This window comes from Protomyctophum bolini (assembly GCF_963924005.1).
Source record: "Protomyctophum bolini genome assembly, contig: SCAFFOLD_310, whole genome shotgun sequence".
Lineage (NCBI taxonomy): Eukaryota > Metazoa > Chordata > Actinopteri > Myctophiformes > Myctophidae > Protomyctophum > Protomyctophum bolini.
In genome coordinates this window covers 57,794-77,432 of record NW_027665721.1, presented here as the reverse complement: position 1 = coordinate 77,432, position 19,639 = coordinate 57,794, and the positions used below count along the sequence as shown (strand labels likewise).

The 19,639-nt window shown below is 43.6% G+C and overlaps 1 protein-coding gene across 1 annotated transcript; it reads left to right on the top strand.

Moving 5' to 3' along the window:
- Nucleotides 1-94: 94 nt before the first annotated feature.
- Nucleotides 95-18,003, top strand: LOC308312176 (uncharacterized protein; the record flags this gene model as incomplete). The annotated part of the gene is made up of 12 exons (XM_080794564.1): nucleotides 95-150; nucleotides 566-674; nucleotides 4,929-5,111; nucleotides 5,687-5,995; nucleotides 8,128-8,208; nucleotides 9,074-9,154; nucleotides 11,037-11,117; nucleotides 11,439-11,519; nucleotides 11,959-12,135; nucleotides 13,069-13,188; nucleotides 15,022-15,114; nucleotides 15,205-18,003. Coding segments are annotated over 12 exons (2,112 nt in total), but the record flags the coding sequence as incomplete, so codon positions are not given.
- Between the last annotated feature and the right edge of the window lie 1,636 nt (nucleotides 18,004-19,639).

Genomic DNA, 19,639 nt, shown 5'->3' with positions numbered 1-19,639 from the left:
GTATGTAAAGTGCTTTGTGAGTTTTCTCTGTGAAACGTGCTCTATAAATGTGATGTACTGTACTTACTGTCTGTCCACCGTGTTCCCTGTATAGGAGTGCTGTCTGTGTAACCTGCGGGGAGGAGCCTTGAAGACCACCATAGACAACCGGTACGTATAGTATAGAGTTCCACCACGTTAATAATTATGATGTTTTACAGTTTATTGGCATTTTAGCTCCCGGCAGCCATCTTGAAAATGATGCCTTTCCAGAGGTTATTTTGTCCTACTTTTAGTATGTTATTTAGCCCACCCAATAGTAACAGAATCCATCAACCATACCTATCTCAATATTGGAGTCACTGCAAACAGGGGGTGCGTCCAACTCGTTCGCACAGGTTTTTGAAAACCTTATACCCATACCTACTGTAACACAGATACCAAAAATCTAGAACTAGTCACCAAACGCCAAATCTTTACGAGTTCCTCCCCAGCTACACAAGAGTTTTGTTCATTTAACAGTAGGATATTTATGGCAGGTTATAAAGTGCCTAACGGTTGTAATAACACCCTGTCTGTCCCCCAGGTGGGTTCATGTGATCTGTGCCATCGGGGTGGCCGAGGTGCGGTTCCTTAACGCCGCAGAGAGAGAGCAGGTGGACGTCAGCGCTGTGCCCGACAAGCGCAAGAGTCTGGTGAGTTGGATCTCCTCTTGTCTGGACCACTGCTTCCCAAACACACACATCTTGATGGGTCCCTGAACCCATTGCGGGCGGGAACCCCTTTAGGTGTTTCAACCATTATTATAAACTTTAGCTATTGAAAAATAGCAGATCTACAAGCTCATAGCGCGAGTGCCGTGCTATGAGCTTGTAGATCTGCTATTTTTGAAAAATCATGAAAATGTGTGCAAATCTTTGAGTACAGCGAACATTTTAACTCGTATGTTTGCTTCTGGGGGGTCCCTGGAACAACACATTTTCAGATGGGGGTCGCCCTACATATAATTCTGTGGGTCCTTGACATGAAAATGTTTGAGTAGATCTGCTGTTTTCACGAGTTTGGGTCTGCAGCTAAAACACACGGTCTGTCAGGCTAGATTAGCAGTCTACTGTAGGTGCCCAGAGCGCTACGCCAGCTCTATACTGTTCTTGGCACTTGTTTTGATGATAGAATTCCTTGATGACAGGGACTTTGACTTATTATTTATCGCTCCCCCGGTCGGTCACCGACACGGACACACGTGCTGTGATTTGTTTTCTATTCCATTTGGACATGGCGTTCCCGAGTTTCTTACAATGTTTTTAAATTATTATTATTGTCAATTATTATTATCACACAAATCGTTTTGCTGAAAATAGGCAATCTACAAGCTCGCAATGTGGATTGAATAGGGCTGAAGTAGTTAAATAAAACCATACTTCTCTTCCTGCCGCTCTTTTGACCCTCATCTGACCCTCTCTTACTCTTACTATTCCATCCATCCACACGCACACGCATGCATGCGCACGCACACACACATGCACGCAGAGATTCAAAACTAGACAATCGATAAAACCCAATGAACGCAAAACACCACAATACGCAAGAACACCATTCATATTTACAATCCATAATTTATTTTGCCACAGGATCTACACATCATGACCTCCCTGCTCTCAATCCACACACACACACACACACACACACACACACACACACACACACACACACACACACACACACACACACACACGCACACACACACACACACACACACACATGCACGCACGCAGACACACATGCAGAGATTCAAAACTAGATAATCTATAAAACCCAATATACTCAAAACACCACAATACGCAAGGATAACATTCATATTTACAATCCACACGATTATTTTGCCACATAATCTACACATCATGACCTCCCTGCAATCCACACACAAACACACACACTTTTCAACGTGCACATCTCTCCATTCTCTCTCTGTCGGTCTCTGCTATCTCCCATCGTTCGTTCTGACGGATCGGCGCAGGAACGGCCGTGGCCGAGGGGAAGATCGATGAGAAATAACAATTCTTTATTAAAATGCCAATACTTCATTTCCCGCGGCGGGAGATGTACAGTGCAGTACAGTACGGCAGCTCTCAATAAGAAGGAAGCCCAGCGGCCTCGTATTTCTGCCGTCCAGCCAAACCATTAGGATGCACATGTCAGCCTCGCTTGATGTGAGGCTTTCATAACGAGGCCACGGACAGCACAACACACACCCGTCTTTACTGCACTGGTTCCCACAGCACAACACACACCCGTCTTTACTGCACTGGTTCCCACAGCACAACACACACCCGTCTTTACTGCACTGGTTCCCACATCACAACACACACCCGTCTTTACTGCACTGGTTCCCAGTCGGTCACGACTGCAGTAATTGTCTTTTCTATTTATTCAAACAAACAAACAAATCTGTCCGTTTCCATGAATGCAACCAATGATAATTCTGTAGTAGTGGAAAAATAGCTGATCTACAAGCTCATTCGTGCCACGTTGTGTGCTTGTGGATCTGCTATACTATACTAGTTTGGGTCCCAGGCAAACGTCTAATCTTTTTGGGTTGCGACATGAAAAGTCTACTATACTGGTCCTCAAACGTTTTCATTTCAAGAAGCCCCAAATTGATTGCATGTAATTTGGCTGCGGATCTCCATGTGAAATACTTTGTGCCAGGGACCCCCCCCGGAAGAGAAGATTCTCTCTCTGAAAAAGGGGTGCTTGGCCTGACAAACATTGAAGTCCCTCGGTTAAAAGGCAATGCAGAGCAAGAAACCAAGCGCTGCTTTTGATAGATCATTCACGGAACAGGTAGAGGGGGAGTCGACATAATTTGTAGATTTGTGACAATGTGCCACCGAGGCGCTGCACCGACGCCTCTGAAGTAAGAGCGGAGGAGAGAAAGAGACAGAGAGGGAGATAGAGAGAGAGAGCTGGAGGGAGGATGGGAGGGCTGGTGTTGTGCTCACAGGCGCGGCAAGCGACGGGAAATTGCCTCCTGCCCGCGGGATCAATGCAGTTCATTTACCGGGGCTGAGGAATGACACCTGATTATTCAGCCATTCAGCTCAGCACATCTATTATCCCACGTCCCCCTCGCCTCGCAAAAACACCAGCCATCCATCCGAGACGGAGGGAGGGAGGGAGGGAGGGAGCGGGTGACAGATGGAGATAGAGAGAGAGAGGCAAGAGCAAGAGGAAAAGAAACAAACACCCAAAAGATAACGGCAGAAAGTATGAGAGGAGAAACATTGAATAGAGAGAGATGTATTGGTATAGGAATGAACTTTTTCCAAGTTGACTGAAGCATTTTCCATTAGTTTAGTTTTATTTGCATTTCAGTTAGATTTGTTTATCCTGTATAGTTTTGATTTGTTTTTGTTTTTGTTTTTGCTCATTTACTTTCGTTTTTATGTTCTGAGAAGGCGTAGTATTAAGTTAGCTTTAGTTTTGATTAGTTTAATTATTGTAATCCCATATTACAATTATAGAGATTTCAACGAACTCCGAAAAATTGTGACAATAATCTAAATATGCTTTAGATCGCATTCTTGCACGTGTGCGCTGAGATTTTGGATATTTGATGACGTCACAATATGGGACCCTTCGGTGGCTAGTGATGGAAGCTAAAAACAGCTAACGGACGGTAAAAAAAATACTATTAATTGTGGATTAAGAGACATTAAAGAAACCAGAGATATTCCGGGTTTGGCAATGCATAGATTGGGTTAAGGTACAGTATCATAAACCTATGAACTCAGGACCACAAGCTAGAAGCTAGTACTACATGTACATGGCATTCAAAGCAACAGAACTATGTAACCCAACAGGCAGCCCTTCAACAGCCTAGCTTTCCTATTGTTGGTAAGTCAAAATACGTGGGGTATCAAAGCACAGCAAAAGTAGGGAGGTGCTGACCACGGGAGACAAACTTTACACAGCTCGTAGTTACGATGCAAAAAAATACTTTTTATTGGGTTACCACCAACGTTTCGACAAAGAAGTGGCCTTCTTCAGGGTATGAGTCAAAATATCAAGTCAAAATACGTGGACATTTAGTGAAAATAGCCACAACACAGCCGTAGGAGCATCACGACACGTTGTGAGCTTGCAGATCGACAATATCCCAAAACATATTTTAAACGTTTTTAATACTTTGGACCAAACTGCGGAAGCCAGGGTGAAAGTGGTTCAGGGCGAGCGTTGCGGAGCAGTCAAGGATACTTAACGATGGACTGAGCGATGAAAGAGGGACTTGGAAAGTCACACCGTGACGGATCAGGCAGCGGCTATCAGCAAATACGTTTATTTTCAAGCATAAATATTTACTTTTTGCCTTTGGCGCTTGAGAAGGATATCTTTGCCTGCAGTAAACTCACCTCCTCGCACACTCTGCGTCCATTCTGATGTTAATGAAGGAATGCAGACATCAGTTGAAGTGCCGAGACCGGGGGAGAGAGATGTGAGAGACAGATTAGACTTCCACTGTGTGCACACTTCATAACAATGTTTGATTGAGAAACCTGCGGTAGTCTGACTTGTGGGGGGATGTGTGGTTAAAAATAAAGAAAAAGCACAGCAGCAGATGTAATGGCATCTATGTACATAGGGTGCATGGTTTATAGAAAAATTGATATAATGAGACTATTCAAATTAGCAGCTTATGACATGGAACAACATATTGGTAAATATAGGGTTTATGTTAATGTGCTTTGGCCAGCAGATGGGTGAGGTTTACTGCAGACATCCAGATGGTTGTAGCCAGGGGATTTGTTTTAGTGACGGGGCAGGAATACTTAAAAAGATTTCCACTAGTCACAGCAGAACCAAGATGTGGGTTCAAATCAGTGAAGTCACCCTTTGTGTTTGTGTGTGTGTGTGTGTGTGTGTGTGTGTGTGCGCGTCTGTGCGTGTAGAAATGCGTGTACTGCTACAACCCTGGCAAGGCGACCCCGGGAGCGTGCATCCAGTGTTCGCTAGAGAACTGCTCCACCTCGTTCCACGTCACCTGCGCCAACATCGCCCGTGTGGTCATGAAGCCTGCCGACTGGCCCTACGTGGTGTCCGTCACCTGCCACAAACACAAGAAGTCACAGACGGTGAGCTTACGGTGCATTAATGATCAGCAATCATTTCATTTCTAGGTGCTTTTAGTGATATTTTGTGGTTCAAAAAATAAAATAAAGCTAGAAGGTCCTGCGTCCGATTCCCGCTGGGGGCGTATTCTCTCCTCCGAGTCATCAGTGCCCTAACCCGAGGTAGGGTTGGTGAAAGGGCCTTTCTCCTCATGCAAAGGGACTCCTCATGCATTGAAGGAAGCATGAGGTCAGGCCGCTGCCTCCCAGGTTGGCAGAGGAAGTGTAGCGCCCAGGATTAGATAATTGACACAATTTTTTTTTCCTTTTTTTTTTTGTCATCACTTCCACTTTGTTTATCCTGTTTTCCGTATGACTTCTCTCTCTTAGAATTCCAAGCTAATCAAATATGTTTTCTGTTTACTTCTCAAGAGCGGGATAGACAAGTCCCTTGTTCCTGACCAAACATTGTATAGCAATGATTGCTCTCAGAATATAGAGCTATTTAAATATTTTTTAACAACAACAAAAAAAATCACTTTCTGCACTTTTATTTAATTTGGATTCGTATGACTTAATTTGATTTCATTTTTTGTCAGGACTCTAATTGCAACCAACAAACAGCAGCAGCAGCAGCAGCAGCTCAAGGGACATACATGGCACCTCAAAGACCTCAAAAACCTTTCTTGAGTAACAATCAAAGGAGTAAAATGTTACATCCAGCGAGTATCATGCCACCACATTACCAGCAGGGTAATATGATACATCCAGCGAGTATCATGCCACCTCAGCAGGGTAATATGATAACTCCAGCGAGTAGTGTGACACCTCAAAAGAGTACCATGGCAAAAGGCCCTAGAGGGAGACCGAGAGGCTCCAGAGGTGGAGCAGACCCAGTGGCCCCAGCGGTAAGAGCACGTACCACATGAATATGATTATTAGTCCTTCCTGCTTCCCGGGACGGGGTTCGAATCCCAACCGAGGCTCTTTGCGGCATATTGTCCTCTTATCTCTGTAGTATAACATGCTGTAAATTAACCGCCCTACTTGATAATACTACAGCGAATCTACAAGCTCGAAACGCAGCGTGGATCGCTGCGTTTTGAGATTGTAGATCTGCAAATTTTGATGCTTTTGGACGTACAGTATGAGGTTTCCCCCCCGACACAGGCGATACCATCCCCCCCTCTCTTTCTCTCTCTTCCCTCTCCTAGTCTCTCTCTCTCTTTGGAAAGAAACGATAATAAACCTACTAGGCCCCATTGTAACCCCCATGCCCACGTTTCCCACTCCCTTACGCACTATCCGCCCGGTAGCATGTGGTAGCTTCTGTCAGACAGTGGAGGTGTGCAGTGTGCACGCAGATATAGCACTCTTTTCCAAACAATGGGTCAGACTCGGGACACATTAGTGTGTCGAGGACCAATTTTTATGGGTCACGACACGTACATAAATCATTTCTTTTTCCTACATTTTTTATATAAATAAATAACTTCACTAGTTTGGGTCCCGGGCAGTGCTGTATAGGTTTTTCAGACTGTACACCATAATGATTCCATGCACATGGTCGTGCGCATGGTCAATGGATGAAATTATTAGCAGACGTTATACTCTTTATTTTATTTTATTTAATTATGCACGGCATACTACCTAGAACACACCACTGGTCCCGGACAAATGTCTAATCTCTCTTTTGGGTGTCGACCTGAAAAGTTTGGGAAAGCACTGGTATAGAATAGATGATATAGGAGATAGTCCTTTATCAATGCAAAACTCTTTAATGTTTTACTGTGCCGTGTTCAGTGCACACTCAAATGAGCGTATATAATGTTCTGCGGAGGCACTCGTAGTCATAAGTCTACACACCCCATGGTTCTCAGGCTCGTCCGTGCCATGCATGCTCAGCAAACCTCCCCTTGAGCAAATAAATATTAAAATTACTGCCCAGGTACAACGGCCTATTAGCTATTACTGTTGACGAGGCATTTTCTGAAAGGATCCCGTTTTTCTCACTACATCTACACGTCGGGGTGTTTAGCTGACTTGGTCTGCTCTCCAGAACAATGCAACGGGGCCTGCATGTCAGCATCTTCCCTGCAGCGTATAGGTCGGGTCAGCAGCTCACCTGGCTGCTGCTGATGGGCATGTCGGCCGCCGCGGGGATTTGAACCTGTGAACCTTTTTTGAGTTGTTAAAGGACGGACAGTGTGTGTGTCTGTCTGGGTGGTTTGGAGTCTAGACCGGTGTTTCTCAAACAGTGGATCGGGACCTACATTTTATATTGCTACAAGCTCGCAAGTACTGTAGATCTGCTATTTTCACTAGTTTAGGTCCAGGACAATTATTGGGGTCTCGACCTGAAACGTTTGGGAACCACTGGTTTAAGATCCAGGCTCAATGCTGTGTCTCAAACCATCGCCCCAAAGATGTGGTGCTCAACTGTGTTTTGAGCTCTGGACAATTATCTTATTTGGTCCACAGCGTTAGGAGTTTTCCTTAACACCATGTGACTCTACGGGAATTTGTTTCATATTGCCGGCCACGCAGTCTCTTCGACTTTAGTAAAAAATAATGAATACACTTTTGCTTCTCACCAAAACAATGATGGTTTTAATGTGTTTGGAAGCCTACTCTCTTCGAAAACTCTCTCTCCCCACCACCACCTACACCACCACCTTCTGTGTAAAATACACTTTTAGGCTAGAAAAGAAAAATATTCCACCGAAAAGATATATATTTTTTTGTGTGCCACCAACAATAGAAAATGCACGCTGATGTCGTGCACGGATAATAGCTGTAACCTTGTAGAGCGGCTACTTGTGTTGAGCAACAACGCACAGTGATGTATATCTAGCTAGTCATTATTCAAATATTTTGTTCAAAAAGTTTCTTAAATTAGATATCTGAAATATAACATGTTTATTATGAATGTAACAGTGATACTTAAAAAAAAAGATATATATTTTTCCTCACTTCCTGCACTTTCATTGAATTTGTTAATTTGAGTTGATATGATGTAATTTGATTTCATTTTTATTAGGAGTCTATAAACGACAAACCCCAAAGGAGTAAAAAGACAAAAACTTCTAAAAAGGTTCAGGCAGCCCCAGTGGCCCCAGCGGTAAGAGAACGTACCACATGGATAGTGGTGGGAAAAGTATTACGTTTGTTAGTTTTTTACTTAAGAAAAAGTATCACTTTTTGGCTAGATAAGAAAAATATTCCACCGAAAAGATATATATATATTTTTAGTTTCTCCACTGTGCCACCAAAAATAGAAAAGTTACGCTGATGTCGTGCACGGAAAATAGCTATAACCTTGTAGAGAGCAACAACGCACAGTGATGTATTATATCTAGCCAGTCATTATTACAATATTTTGTTCAAAAAGTTTCTTAAATTAGATATCTGAAATATAACATGTTTATTATGTAACATGTTAAAAATATATATTTTTGCTCACATCCTGCACATTTAATTCGTTAATTTGAGTTGATATGATGTAATTTGATTTCATTTTTATTAGGAGTCTATAAACGACAAACCCCAAAGGAGTAAAAAGACAAAAACTTCTAAAAAGGTTCAGGCAGCCCCAGTGGCCCCAGCGGTAAGAGAACGTACCACATGGATAGTGGTGGGAAAAGTATTACATTTGTTAGCTTTTTACTTAAGTAAAAGTATCAATACTGCAATGTAGAAATACTCTGTTACAAGTAAAAGTCCAGTAATCAAAATGTACCCAAAGTACCAAAAGTAAAAGCACTCATGGAGAATGTCCCGGTTCACAAGATTTGTGAAACGGGACAAAATGATCTAAATGTATTTGCTACATGTCACAGGATGGACAGTGTGGGTCTGGGTGGTTTGGAGTCTAGACCAGTGTTTCCCAAACAGTGGGTCGGGACACATTTGTGCTCACATCCTGCACTTTCATTTAATTTGTTAATTTGAGTTGATATGATGTAATTTGATTTCATTTTTATTAGGAGTCTATAAACAACAACCCCCAAAGGAGTAAAAAGACAAAAACTTCTAAAAAGGTTCAGGCAGCCCCAGTGGCCCCAGCGGTAAGAGAACGTACCACATGGATAGTGGTGGGAAAAGTATTACATTTGTTAGCTTTTTACTTAAGTAAAAGTATCAATACTGCAATGTAGAAATACTCTGTTACAAGTAAAAGTCCAGTAATCAAAATGTACCCAAAGTACCAAAAGTAAAAGCACTCATGGAGAATGTCCCGGTTCACAAGATTTGTGAAACGGGACAAAATGATCTAAATGTATTTGCTACATGTCACAGGATGGACAGTGTGGGTCTGGGTGGTTTGGAGTCTAGACCAGTGTTTCCCAAACAGTGGGTCGGGACACATTTGTGCTCACATCCTGCACTTTCATTTAATTTGTTAATTTGAGTTGATATGATGTAATTTGATTTCATTTTTATTAGGAGTCTATAAACAACAACCCCCAAAGGAGTAAAAAGACAAAAACTTCTAAAAAGGTTCAGGCAGCCCCAGTGGTAAGAGAACGTACCACATGGATAGTGGTGGGAAAAGTATTACGTTTGTTAGTTTTTTACTTAAGTAAAAGTATCAATACTGCAATATAGAAATACTCTGTTACAAGTAAAAGTCCAGTAATCAAAATGTACCCAAAGTACCAAATGTAAAAGCACTCATTATGGAGAATGTCCCGTTTCACAAGGTTTGTGAAACGGGACAAAATCATCAAATGTATTTGCTGGTTTGGAGTCTAGACCAGTGTTTCCCAAACAGTGGGTCGGGGGACATTTGTGATACCTACATTAATATAATTATATTGCTACAAGCTCGCAAGTAGAACTGCTATTTCCTTTTTTTTTTTATAAATTTTTATCCCACGATTTTGTAACCCAGTTTTTCTTTTCACCCAGTGCCAATTATCTAAGTAATCCTGGGCGCTACACTTCCTCTGCCAACCTGGGGGGGCAGCGGACTGACCTCATGCCTCCTTCTATGCATGAGGAGTCCAAGCTGCTTCTTTTCACCTGACAGAGGGGAATTTCCCCGGTCGGACGTAGCGCGTGGAAGGGACACGTTATTCCGACCAGTTCCTTTCCCCTCCATCAGGCGCCCCGGCTGGCCAGGGGGAGGTAGTTTTAGAGACCAGGATTACGGCATGTTTTTGTGAGGGTATCTACCCTAGGGGACACGGGGAGAACATGCAAACTCCACACAGAAAGAACTGCTATTTCCAACTAGTTTAGGTCCAGGACAATTCTTTGGGCCTGGGGTGTCGACCTGAGACGTTTTGGGAACCACTGGTTTAGATGCTAGATGCCGTAGGGAAGATCCAGGCTCAATGCTGTGTCTCAAACCATCTCCCCAAAGATGTGGTGCTCAACTGTGTTTTGAGCTCTGGACAATTATCTTATTTTGGTCCACAGCGTTAGGAGTTATCCTTAACACCATGTGACTCTGCGGGCATTTGTTTCATATTTCCGGCCACGCAGTCTCTTTAGTAAAAAAAATAAGAATGTACTTTTGCTTCTCACCAAAACAAAGACGGTTTTAATGTGTTTGAAAGCCTACTCTCTTTGGTGGAAAACTCTCTCTCCCCACCACCACCTACACCACCACCTTCTGTGTAAAATACACTTTTAGGCTAGAAAAGAAAAATATTCCACTGAAAAGATATATATTTTTTTGTTTCTCCACTGTGCCACCAAAAATAGAAAATGCACACTGTGTCGTGCACAGAAAATAGCTGTAACCTTGTAGAGCACAGTGATGTATATCTAGCCAGTCATTATTACAATATTTTGTTCAAAAAGTTTCTTAAATTAGATATCTGAAATATAAAATGTTTATTATGAATGTAATACTTAAAAAAAAAAAATCACACATCCTGCACTTTCATTGAATTTGTTAATTTGAGTTGATATGATGTAATTTGATTTCATTTTTATTAGGAGTCTATAAACAACAAACCCCAAAGGAGTAAAAAGACAAAAACTTCTAAAAAAGTTCAAGCAGCCCCAGTGGCCCCAGTGGTAAGAGAACGTACCACATGGATAGTGGTGGGGAAAGTATCAATACTGCAATGTAGAAATACTCTAAGTCCAGTAATAGAAATGTACCCAAAGTACCAAAAGTAAAAGCACTCATTATGGAGAATGTCCCGGTTCACAAGGTTTGTGAAACGGGACAAAATGATCAAATGTATTTGCTACATGTCACAGGATGGACAGTGTGTGTCTGGGTGGTTTGGAGTCTAGAGTCTAGACCAGTGTTTCCCCAAACAGTGGTCTAACACTTTCATTGAATTTGTTAATTTGAGTTGATATGATGTAATTTGATTTCATTTTTATTAGGAGTCTATAAACGACAAACCCCAAAGGAGTAAAAAGACAAAAACTTCTAAAAAGGTTCAGGCAGCCCCAGTGGCCCCAGCGGTAAGAGAACGTACCACATGGATAGTGGTGGGAAAAGTTTGTTTTGTTTACTTACTAGTAATCAAAATTTACCAAAAGTACTAAAAGTACTCATTATGCAGAAAGTCCCGGTTCACAAGGATTGTGAAACGGCCAATCTACAAAGTACCCGATAATGTTTTCAAATAATTGTGTAACAACTACACTATTTGCCTCCGAGATGTAGTGCTGTACAAGCATATAAAGTATTGAAATAAAATCAAGTCAAGTAAAATTAAAAGAAGAAGAAAAAATATAAACTTTTGTACTTAACTACAGTACTAGAGTCGGTATAATTACTAGTCACTTTCCACCACATGAATATGACTAAAGTCGTTACTGCTGCCGGCACGGACTACCACTGGTTGAGAAATGGCATCAGGCTCACACCCCCCCCCACCCCTCTCTCTCTCTCCTGTAGCCGCGGCTGGCGCCCAAGCCCCCCAAAGAGCCCACCCTGGGTGCGAATGTGATTGGTCGATGGTCCAACGGCTGGTACTACCACTGCATCATCATCGGCGTAGCGAAGCAGACCACCTACGAGGTCAACTTCGACGACGGCTCCTACATCGACAACCTCCATCCGGAAAACGTTGTGGTGAGTCATCGCTCAGAAACTCGTGCATGTGTGTAGTTGTATCAGCAGTTGTTCTCAAACGTTACCTATATCTGGGGGTGTGAGGTCTTGGGCTAGTTCTGGGGTCCTTCTGCTTAGGTAGAGGGGGCTTGGGCCGACCCAGGGTTTCAACCCTCTTTGGGCATTAATAGCAGAGACCAGGCACGTAGGTGTGACACTTATTTATTTTATTATAATTGTATTTTTTATTATTTTTTTATATATATATATTTTTTGGGGGGTACACAGATGATTAGCTTAATGTTCATCATCGTTTACACACTCAACAGTAATCAAGCCAACATACTGTATACTGGAGAGGTATCTGCCCATTTCTACAGTGACAATAATGTTTACAATGTAAAACCTCAGGAGAAAGTTAGATAAAGATTTGGAATATTTCCCCACAATTCGAGATACACATGTGTTCTATTATTATCACCAACGGTGTGACATGTGGTAACACTTATCGCAAAATACAGAACGTTCCTCGTTAGTCGGAGACAGTGTAACACCTTCCACTCCTCCAGTGTTCTCGCTTAGATCCTCCAGGTCGCACCAGTGCTCCTCATGTGAATAGAAAAAAAAAGCTCCACTGTTATTGCCGCGAGCGGGCCTAGTGTGCGTGAGTGAGACGAGCACAAACGTGTACAGTGTACACGCCTGTCAGATTACCTGTGATTGAGATTGAAAATGAATTGGTAGACCACACCTCCCTACCTGGCTGCTAGGCATGTCTGCTGCTAAGCCCTTCATCTGTTGTTTTGTCTCACATCTCTCGCTCTTCCACTACCTTTTTTTGATTCACCCCTTCTTTATCCCTCTCCTCATGCCCCCCGTCCCCTCTGGCTTGTCTCTCTCTCTGTGTTTCTTGGTCTCTCTCTCTTACACTCTCTCCTCTCCCCTCCCCTCCAGAGCCATGACTGCCTTCACGACGGCCCTCCAGAAATCGGGGAGACGATAGTGGTTCACACCCACGAAGGAAAGGTTCTCAAGGCCTCCTTCATGAAGTTGCATGTGCAGCAGCTCTACCAGGTGAGGAGAACACACTGTGCAGAGCAACAATTTGACAATTTATTCATATCCAAACGCAGGGAAAAGCGTACAGGGACACAGATATTTTAGGTGCAGTAAATTATATTCACAAACTCGTATGGATGTCCTCATGATACAACACACCCTCAACACTCCACTCACACTCGGCACTCCATGCGCTCAAGCATTGACGGCTCTGCCATATGTGGCAGCAGAGACAATACTTTGACAGCCTTTCTGCCTCGTCCTTGGGCATTGCAAGTTGTCGAAACCCTCCAACAACCAGTTGGAGGAAACTTAACTTAAGGTCTTAGTCTTGCACTGCTGCTTGGTGTTAAAGCGCTCTCTGTAGTTGTTGTCATGGGTCTGGAAGTCCACCCATTGCTATTTCGACAGCTGACGGACATACCGCTGGACGGCTGCCGGGTCTATTTTCCCGGTAGCTGTTCACGGGAGGGGCCGCCAGGTAGAGTCAGCTGTTGGTAGTTTCCACCAGTGAGCAGTGCCTTCTCTTATGCAAGCTCCACAGTCCACAGAAGTTGCGAATGCATCCGCCGCACCTACTACATTCACGAAGATACATGTAGTTGCATACACAAGCGCACACACGCACACACACACACACACACACACACACACTCACACACAGTGAAGCATTGTGATGTGATTGACTCTGATGGAAGGTGTCATTGTCAGGTGTTGGCCCTTCACACACACGTAGCATGCAACAGGATAGGATAATACTTTTGTACTTTTGTACTCAAGTAAATTGTGATTACCGTAACAGAGTATTTCTACATTACATTGAAGTATTGATACTGCGAAGAAACATTGAACTGGTTCTCTCTCTCTCTCTCTCTCTCTCTCTCTCTCTCTCTCTCTCTCTCTCTCTCTCTCTCTCTCTCTCTCCACGTCCACACCAGACAATCGTACGTGTGTCCGTTCACGCATACAGCGGTTTGAGTCAAATCAGACATTACCCGGACTTAACTCAATCTGTTGCATGTCCGATCCTATGGAGGCGGAATGTTGAGCTCACACATAACAGCCCCTCCATTTAAAGTCTGGAATTAAACTTCCATAACTCAGTGCATGTCTGAAAGTAGACACACACACACACAGACGTCAGACGCGCATACTCACAACAAGCTAATGAAGTTAAGCAAGCTTGTTAGTCTCGCACAGGTTCATGTTGTCAGTTTTGTGCACACCTCTGTGAGAAAGGGAGAGAACACGCATGCACGCACACACACACACATTCAGACACACACACACACACACACACAGTCACACACACACACACACACACACACACACACACACACACACACACACACACACACACAGAATAAGCATCGCATCCATCCATATTTTGATCACTTTGTTCAATAGCACAGCGCTCTCAACAGCTCAGAGATGGCTGGTTTTGTCTGGTGCTAACTGGAGCAGTGAAAACCATCTCTATTTGTTGTGCTGTCGGTGTCTGTGTTAACATCTCACAGGCCCTCAGGGGAAAAACTTCACTTTCCAGCCCTTGCTTTGCCAACAACTCTGCTTTTCAAAAAAAGTATTGTTCTTTCTCTCTCTACTGAGTCTCCTCCCTCACGGCTTTACTTTTCTTTCTATTCTGTTCCCCACCGATCTCTGTCTGTCTGTCTGTCTGACGAGACTGCAGTAGGTGTTTTTTTTTTTTAATCAGTACTGCGTGACCTTGACCCTTCATAGTCATTCATTCATTCTTTAAGGTTTTAGGTTTTATTTGGGTAGACGACTAGACGTCAGGTTGGCATTGCCTTTTCATTTGAGCTTCCTCTTGGTTGGTGCCGTCCTCAGGTGGAGTTCACGGACAAGACTCAGGGTCTGCTGAAACCCACAGAGATGTTCATGCTGAACCAAGAGCTGCCCAAGAGGGTCCGCTCACGCCTGGTGAGTAAAACAACATCAAGAGTCCACATTGACAGAGAGGGTAAAAGGCAGCTGGGCAGCAACAGCCTGTTATGTGTTGTGTTCTTCCAGGTCATCTCAGGAACAGGAACCACAGAGCAACCGCCGGCCTCGGAGGATGAAGCCCGGGCAGCCAAACGCCCTCGCATGCCGTCCAGCTCTGACCTGCCAGACCCGCCCGCAGGCCACCCATCCCCGCCCTCGGGCCACCCATCCCCGCCCTCGGGCCACCCATCCCCGCCCTCAGGCCACCCATACCCGCCCGCAGGCCACCCATACCCGCCCGCAGGCCACCCATACCCGCCCGCAGGCCACCCATCCCCGCCCGCAGGCCACCCTTCACCAATGAGCACGCCGCCCCAGTCCACCCGTTTCCAATCCTCGGCCCCGCAAGAACTTACTGTTACAGCCCCGCCCTTCCCGACCCAATCGCAGCACCTATTCCCACCTAACCCCGCCCCTGCCACCATGTACTACCCAGCTCACCCCACTTCTTCTGATGCCGCCATGGACATCACCCCACACGGATGCTGCCCGGTGGCCGGCTCCGCCGTCGACCACATGGCCACCGCTGGCGGCCTCGCGGACGCTTTAACGGACTCCGCCCTGGCTTCGGAGTCGGACCCCTCCCTGGCGCTGGCGGAGGCTCTGCTCCAACACCCGTTGAACTCCTCCGAGCCCATCCTCAGCGTCCCCATGCCCCTCGGGCCCGTGCCCGAAGGCTACACGCCGAGCAGCGGCTTCGTCTCCTACATGGAGACCCTCCTCAACTCACATTTCCCTCAGGACAATGCACCCGAGCCCATGTATTAAGAAACCCAGTGCTGAGCGAAGAGATATTTAAGCTAATGCACGCTAAGCTAACCCCGAAACCCCCCTTCCCCCTACAGACACAATAGAGCACTCCTTTTCATGCATGTGTGGGGTTTTTTCTCACCCTTTATCTATTTCTTGTTATTCATGTCTTTTGCCGTGGGAGTGAATTTAATTCTTATTTTTAAAGGGCCTGCTTAGGAGAAGCAGCGGCAGCTACAATGGGCGGTTGGAGTTTATATATTGTTTATTTTTTGTTTTGTAAAACGGCGGCGGTGTTTTTCCTCCTCCATCCGAGTACAAAACCACAACCAACCGTCTCTGGTGTCAACATCGTACCTCTCTGCATAAGTACAGTAAAATAATAGTTAAAACACCTTTTATTTTTTTTATTTGTAGGATGCTACAGTAATTATTGCAATATCATCACCACACCCCGCCGCTGTGTATCAACGAGTTTGTGTTTTGATCAAATAAACCAGCAAACAAATCTCTATTTTTTTAATTGAGCCTGTTAGGAAAGCTCAATGATAAGAAGAAAAAAGTTTGGACAACCGTGGGCGTGTACAGTATGTTTTATGTTTTATTATTATTATTTCAACCTGGTGTTTTATCATTGGAATGCGAGAGGTAAACTGAATGACGCTTTACTTTATATAATGTATTGAAGGGGTGGGAGGGGGAATTCAGTATTTAAATGTGTTAGTAGTAACATATTTACATAAACTATTTGTAATAAATTGAAAACGGAACAAAAAAAACTAATGCAAATCATGTTAGTACACCTTGACTGTAAACTCGTCTGCAGATGCATTGGATTTTTTTTTTTTTTTTTTTTCGTTAAGAGATGTCACATTAATTACGATTGTGACCTTTATGTATTGATGTAAGAAAAAAAGAAAAGAAGCTAAAGTGTCATTTTTGAGGACTCCTCTTTTTCACCCATCCAGAGTTTTCTGGAAACGAGGCCTGTTGTATATACTGTATTGGAATCCCAAACACCAATGGTTACGGGACGAGACGCTCCGCAGCACCACCAGGTTGGCAAAATATGAGATTAGTAACGTTCTTTTTTCACACCACTAACCAGTGATTCCCAACTGGATCCGGCCGCACTTCAAACTCTCAAATGTATTCGCAACATCTAAAATGAATGTGATATTTTAAATCGTTGATGTTTGGATACCGGTAATTATTTGATAGCTTTGGAACGCCGTCGCCACCTTTGTACTAAAACTGTATAAATTATGAGAGGGAATCATTTATATTACATAGAGTTGACATGTAGCTTGTCCCCCGTAACCATCGGCACACAGACACACCACAGAAACCTTGGTGGCGGGCGGGGTTGTTTTTGTAGCATAAATAAGAATATTCTATGTAGAGATCAGTGTTGTATACGCCATTATTCATGTCTGTTTTTTATTTTCTATAATTGTACACTTTCTGTTCTTTTGTGGATTAATTAACTTCATGAGGTGGCCAAGGAATTGTTTGACTATATAAAAGTTATGACACTTTTTTTTGCAGATTTTCGGAGGCATAATTACTAGTTTCTACTCCAAACAAACTCCTTTATTTTATTTTTATTTTATTTTCGATGCGTTGGGCTTTTTATAAGACAGATCGGTGCTAGCCTACTGACCAGACTACTGAAGGACTGTGTCCCTACACTTACATTGTAAATACCGCAGGCCACGCATACATCACTGAGGTTGCTTAATGTCATACTAAAGGTGTTTGCACACAGGTGCGTTTTGTCGCTGCGTTCTGTGGATCCAAAAGTAGTAGGCTATCACTGGCTGTCAGTCTGTCACCAAGACCCCACTAGACGGCTGCGGAAAACGGATAAAAATCGACCGACGTCTGAAAAACATTTTACGGACGAAATATTCAGCGGCCGTGTGCAACATAAAGTGAGCTATTTTTGAGTGGTGCAACCACTCCTACAACCAGCAATGTCCATGTACCTGTTTGTGTACGTGTGTACGTCAATGAGCACGAGTATGTTACTTATTTATACCAGTAGGGGGCGCCAGAAACAGAGAGAGGGGTAGTGCTGTGTCTCTAATGAGAGAGAGAAGGGGGGGGGGGGGGGGGAATTGCACCACTCAGTTCACAGTTCACACGTGTGTGATTTTTTTTTTAAGCGCACCAAATTTTGCTCCGATATTCGGCTCGTAAAACGTACCAGTGCAAACACCTTACTAGCCGTATCATTCATATGTATGTGTGTGTGTGTGTGTATAAATATATATATACATACAGTACATACACACACACACACACACACACGTTTGTCTTTTTTGTTTTGTTCTGTTGCCTCAAGTGAAATGTTGGAACGTGTAAATGTTCCTGTATCAAAACCATCGGTGAAGAGAGGATTTATTTCATAGGAATTAAAATGCATTACAATCCACAACAGGTCTTGAGTTGCTTCTCTGTGCCACTGCTGACCTGAAGCAGACATAACAGGGGAACATTGAAGATAGAAATAAGCTGCGGGGAGGGAAAATGTTTTGTACCAGCGGAGCCATAATGAGAGTTGTGTCACCGGAGGATTGGAAGTTCTTCTTTGACCCACTACTGTTCGTAGTGTTCATTTATGCAAAGTTCTAACACCGATCTGTGTGTGTGTGTGTGTGTGTGTGATTGCAGAGTGTGAAGCAGTGAAGTGATGGAGGAGCGTCCTCAGTCAACCCACCTAGTATAATTAAGGGCCATAAGTTTGCCCCTCCCTCTGTCTGTTTGCTTTCCTCTTGTCCTTGGCCGAGCCCTCCCCTTCCCTCCCCCCCAGGTGTCCTTGGGTTCCACACTGCTGTAATGGAGCGATCCAGGCCAACAGAGGACGGTAATAACTAGCAGTATCATCACTGCCACTCCAGCTCACCCACTGCACGCTATGGGACTCTTGGTGTTTGACCCTTGATTTACTCTAAACTAGGGATGTACCGATGAGACATTTTGGCCAATATATCCGATATAATTAATTGCTGTTATGGCCGATAACCGATGTTGATATGATCGCATTCTCATTAAGAAAATATTTTATGTTTTTTGCCATTCTGAAAAAAGGCTTATAAACTCTGAATTAAAAAATGTTCCAACTTGTTGACTGTTTTGAAAGCTTCCCCAGAAAACATTGATATAATTTGCAGCCATCATCATAACAAAAGGCTTTTTCAACATAATTATAAAATAAAATATCTGCTAAAACCGATATATTATTTTACCGACGATATCCTTTTAAGGCCGATGTGTTTGCCGATTATTCTCCCGGCACTACTCTAAACCCTAACATTTAACTTCACTAAAAGCTATGCCTACACCTAACCCTAACCTCAAACACTATGCCTGACTCTAACCTCACAGAAATGATGCCTAAACAACCTAACCTTAAAAACCACCTGGAAAAGAGTGTGGCACACTACACCACAAGAATTCCACAGATGCTTGTCCTAGAAGACTACAGCTTCCTGGTGTCCATACCCCCAGAAGATGAGATGGTATGTACCATAGCCTATGGCAGTAGTTCTCCAATGCTGTCATGTCAAGGACCTCCAAATTGAAGTGTATTCGACCCCCATCTTACAAGGTTCTGTGTCGGGGAGAGAAGATTTATGTTTAAAATGTAAAAAGAAAAAAACACATTTTGGATGTTTTTCCCAAATGTTTTGGGGCTACAAGCTTGTAG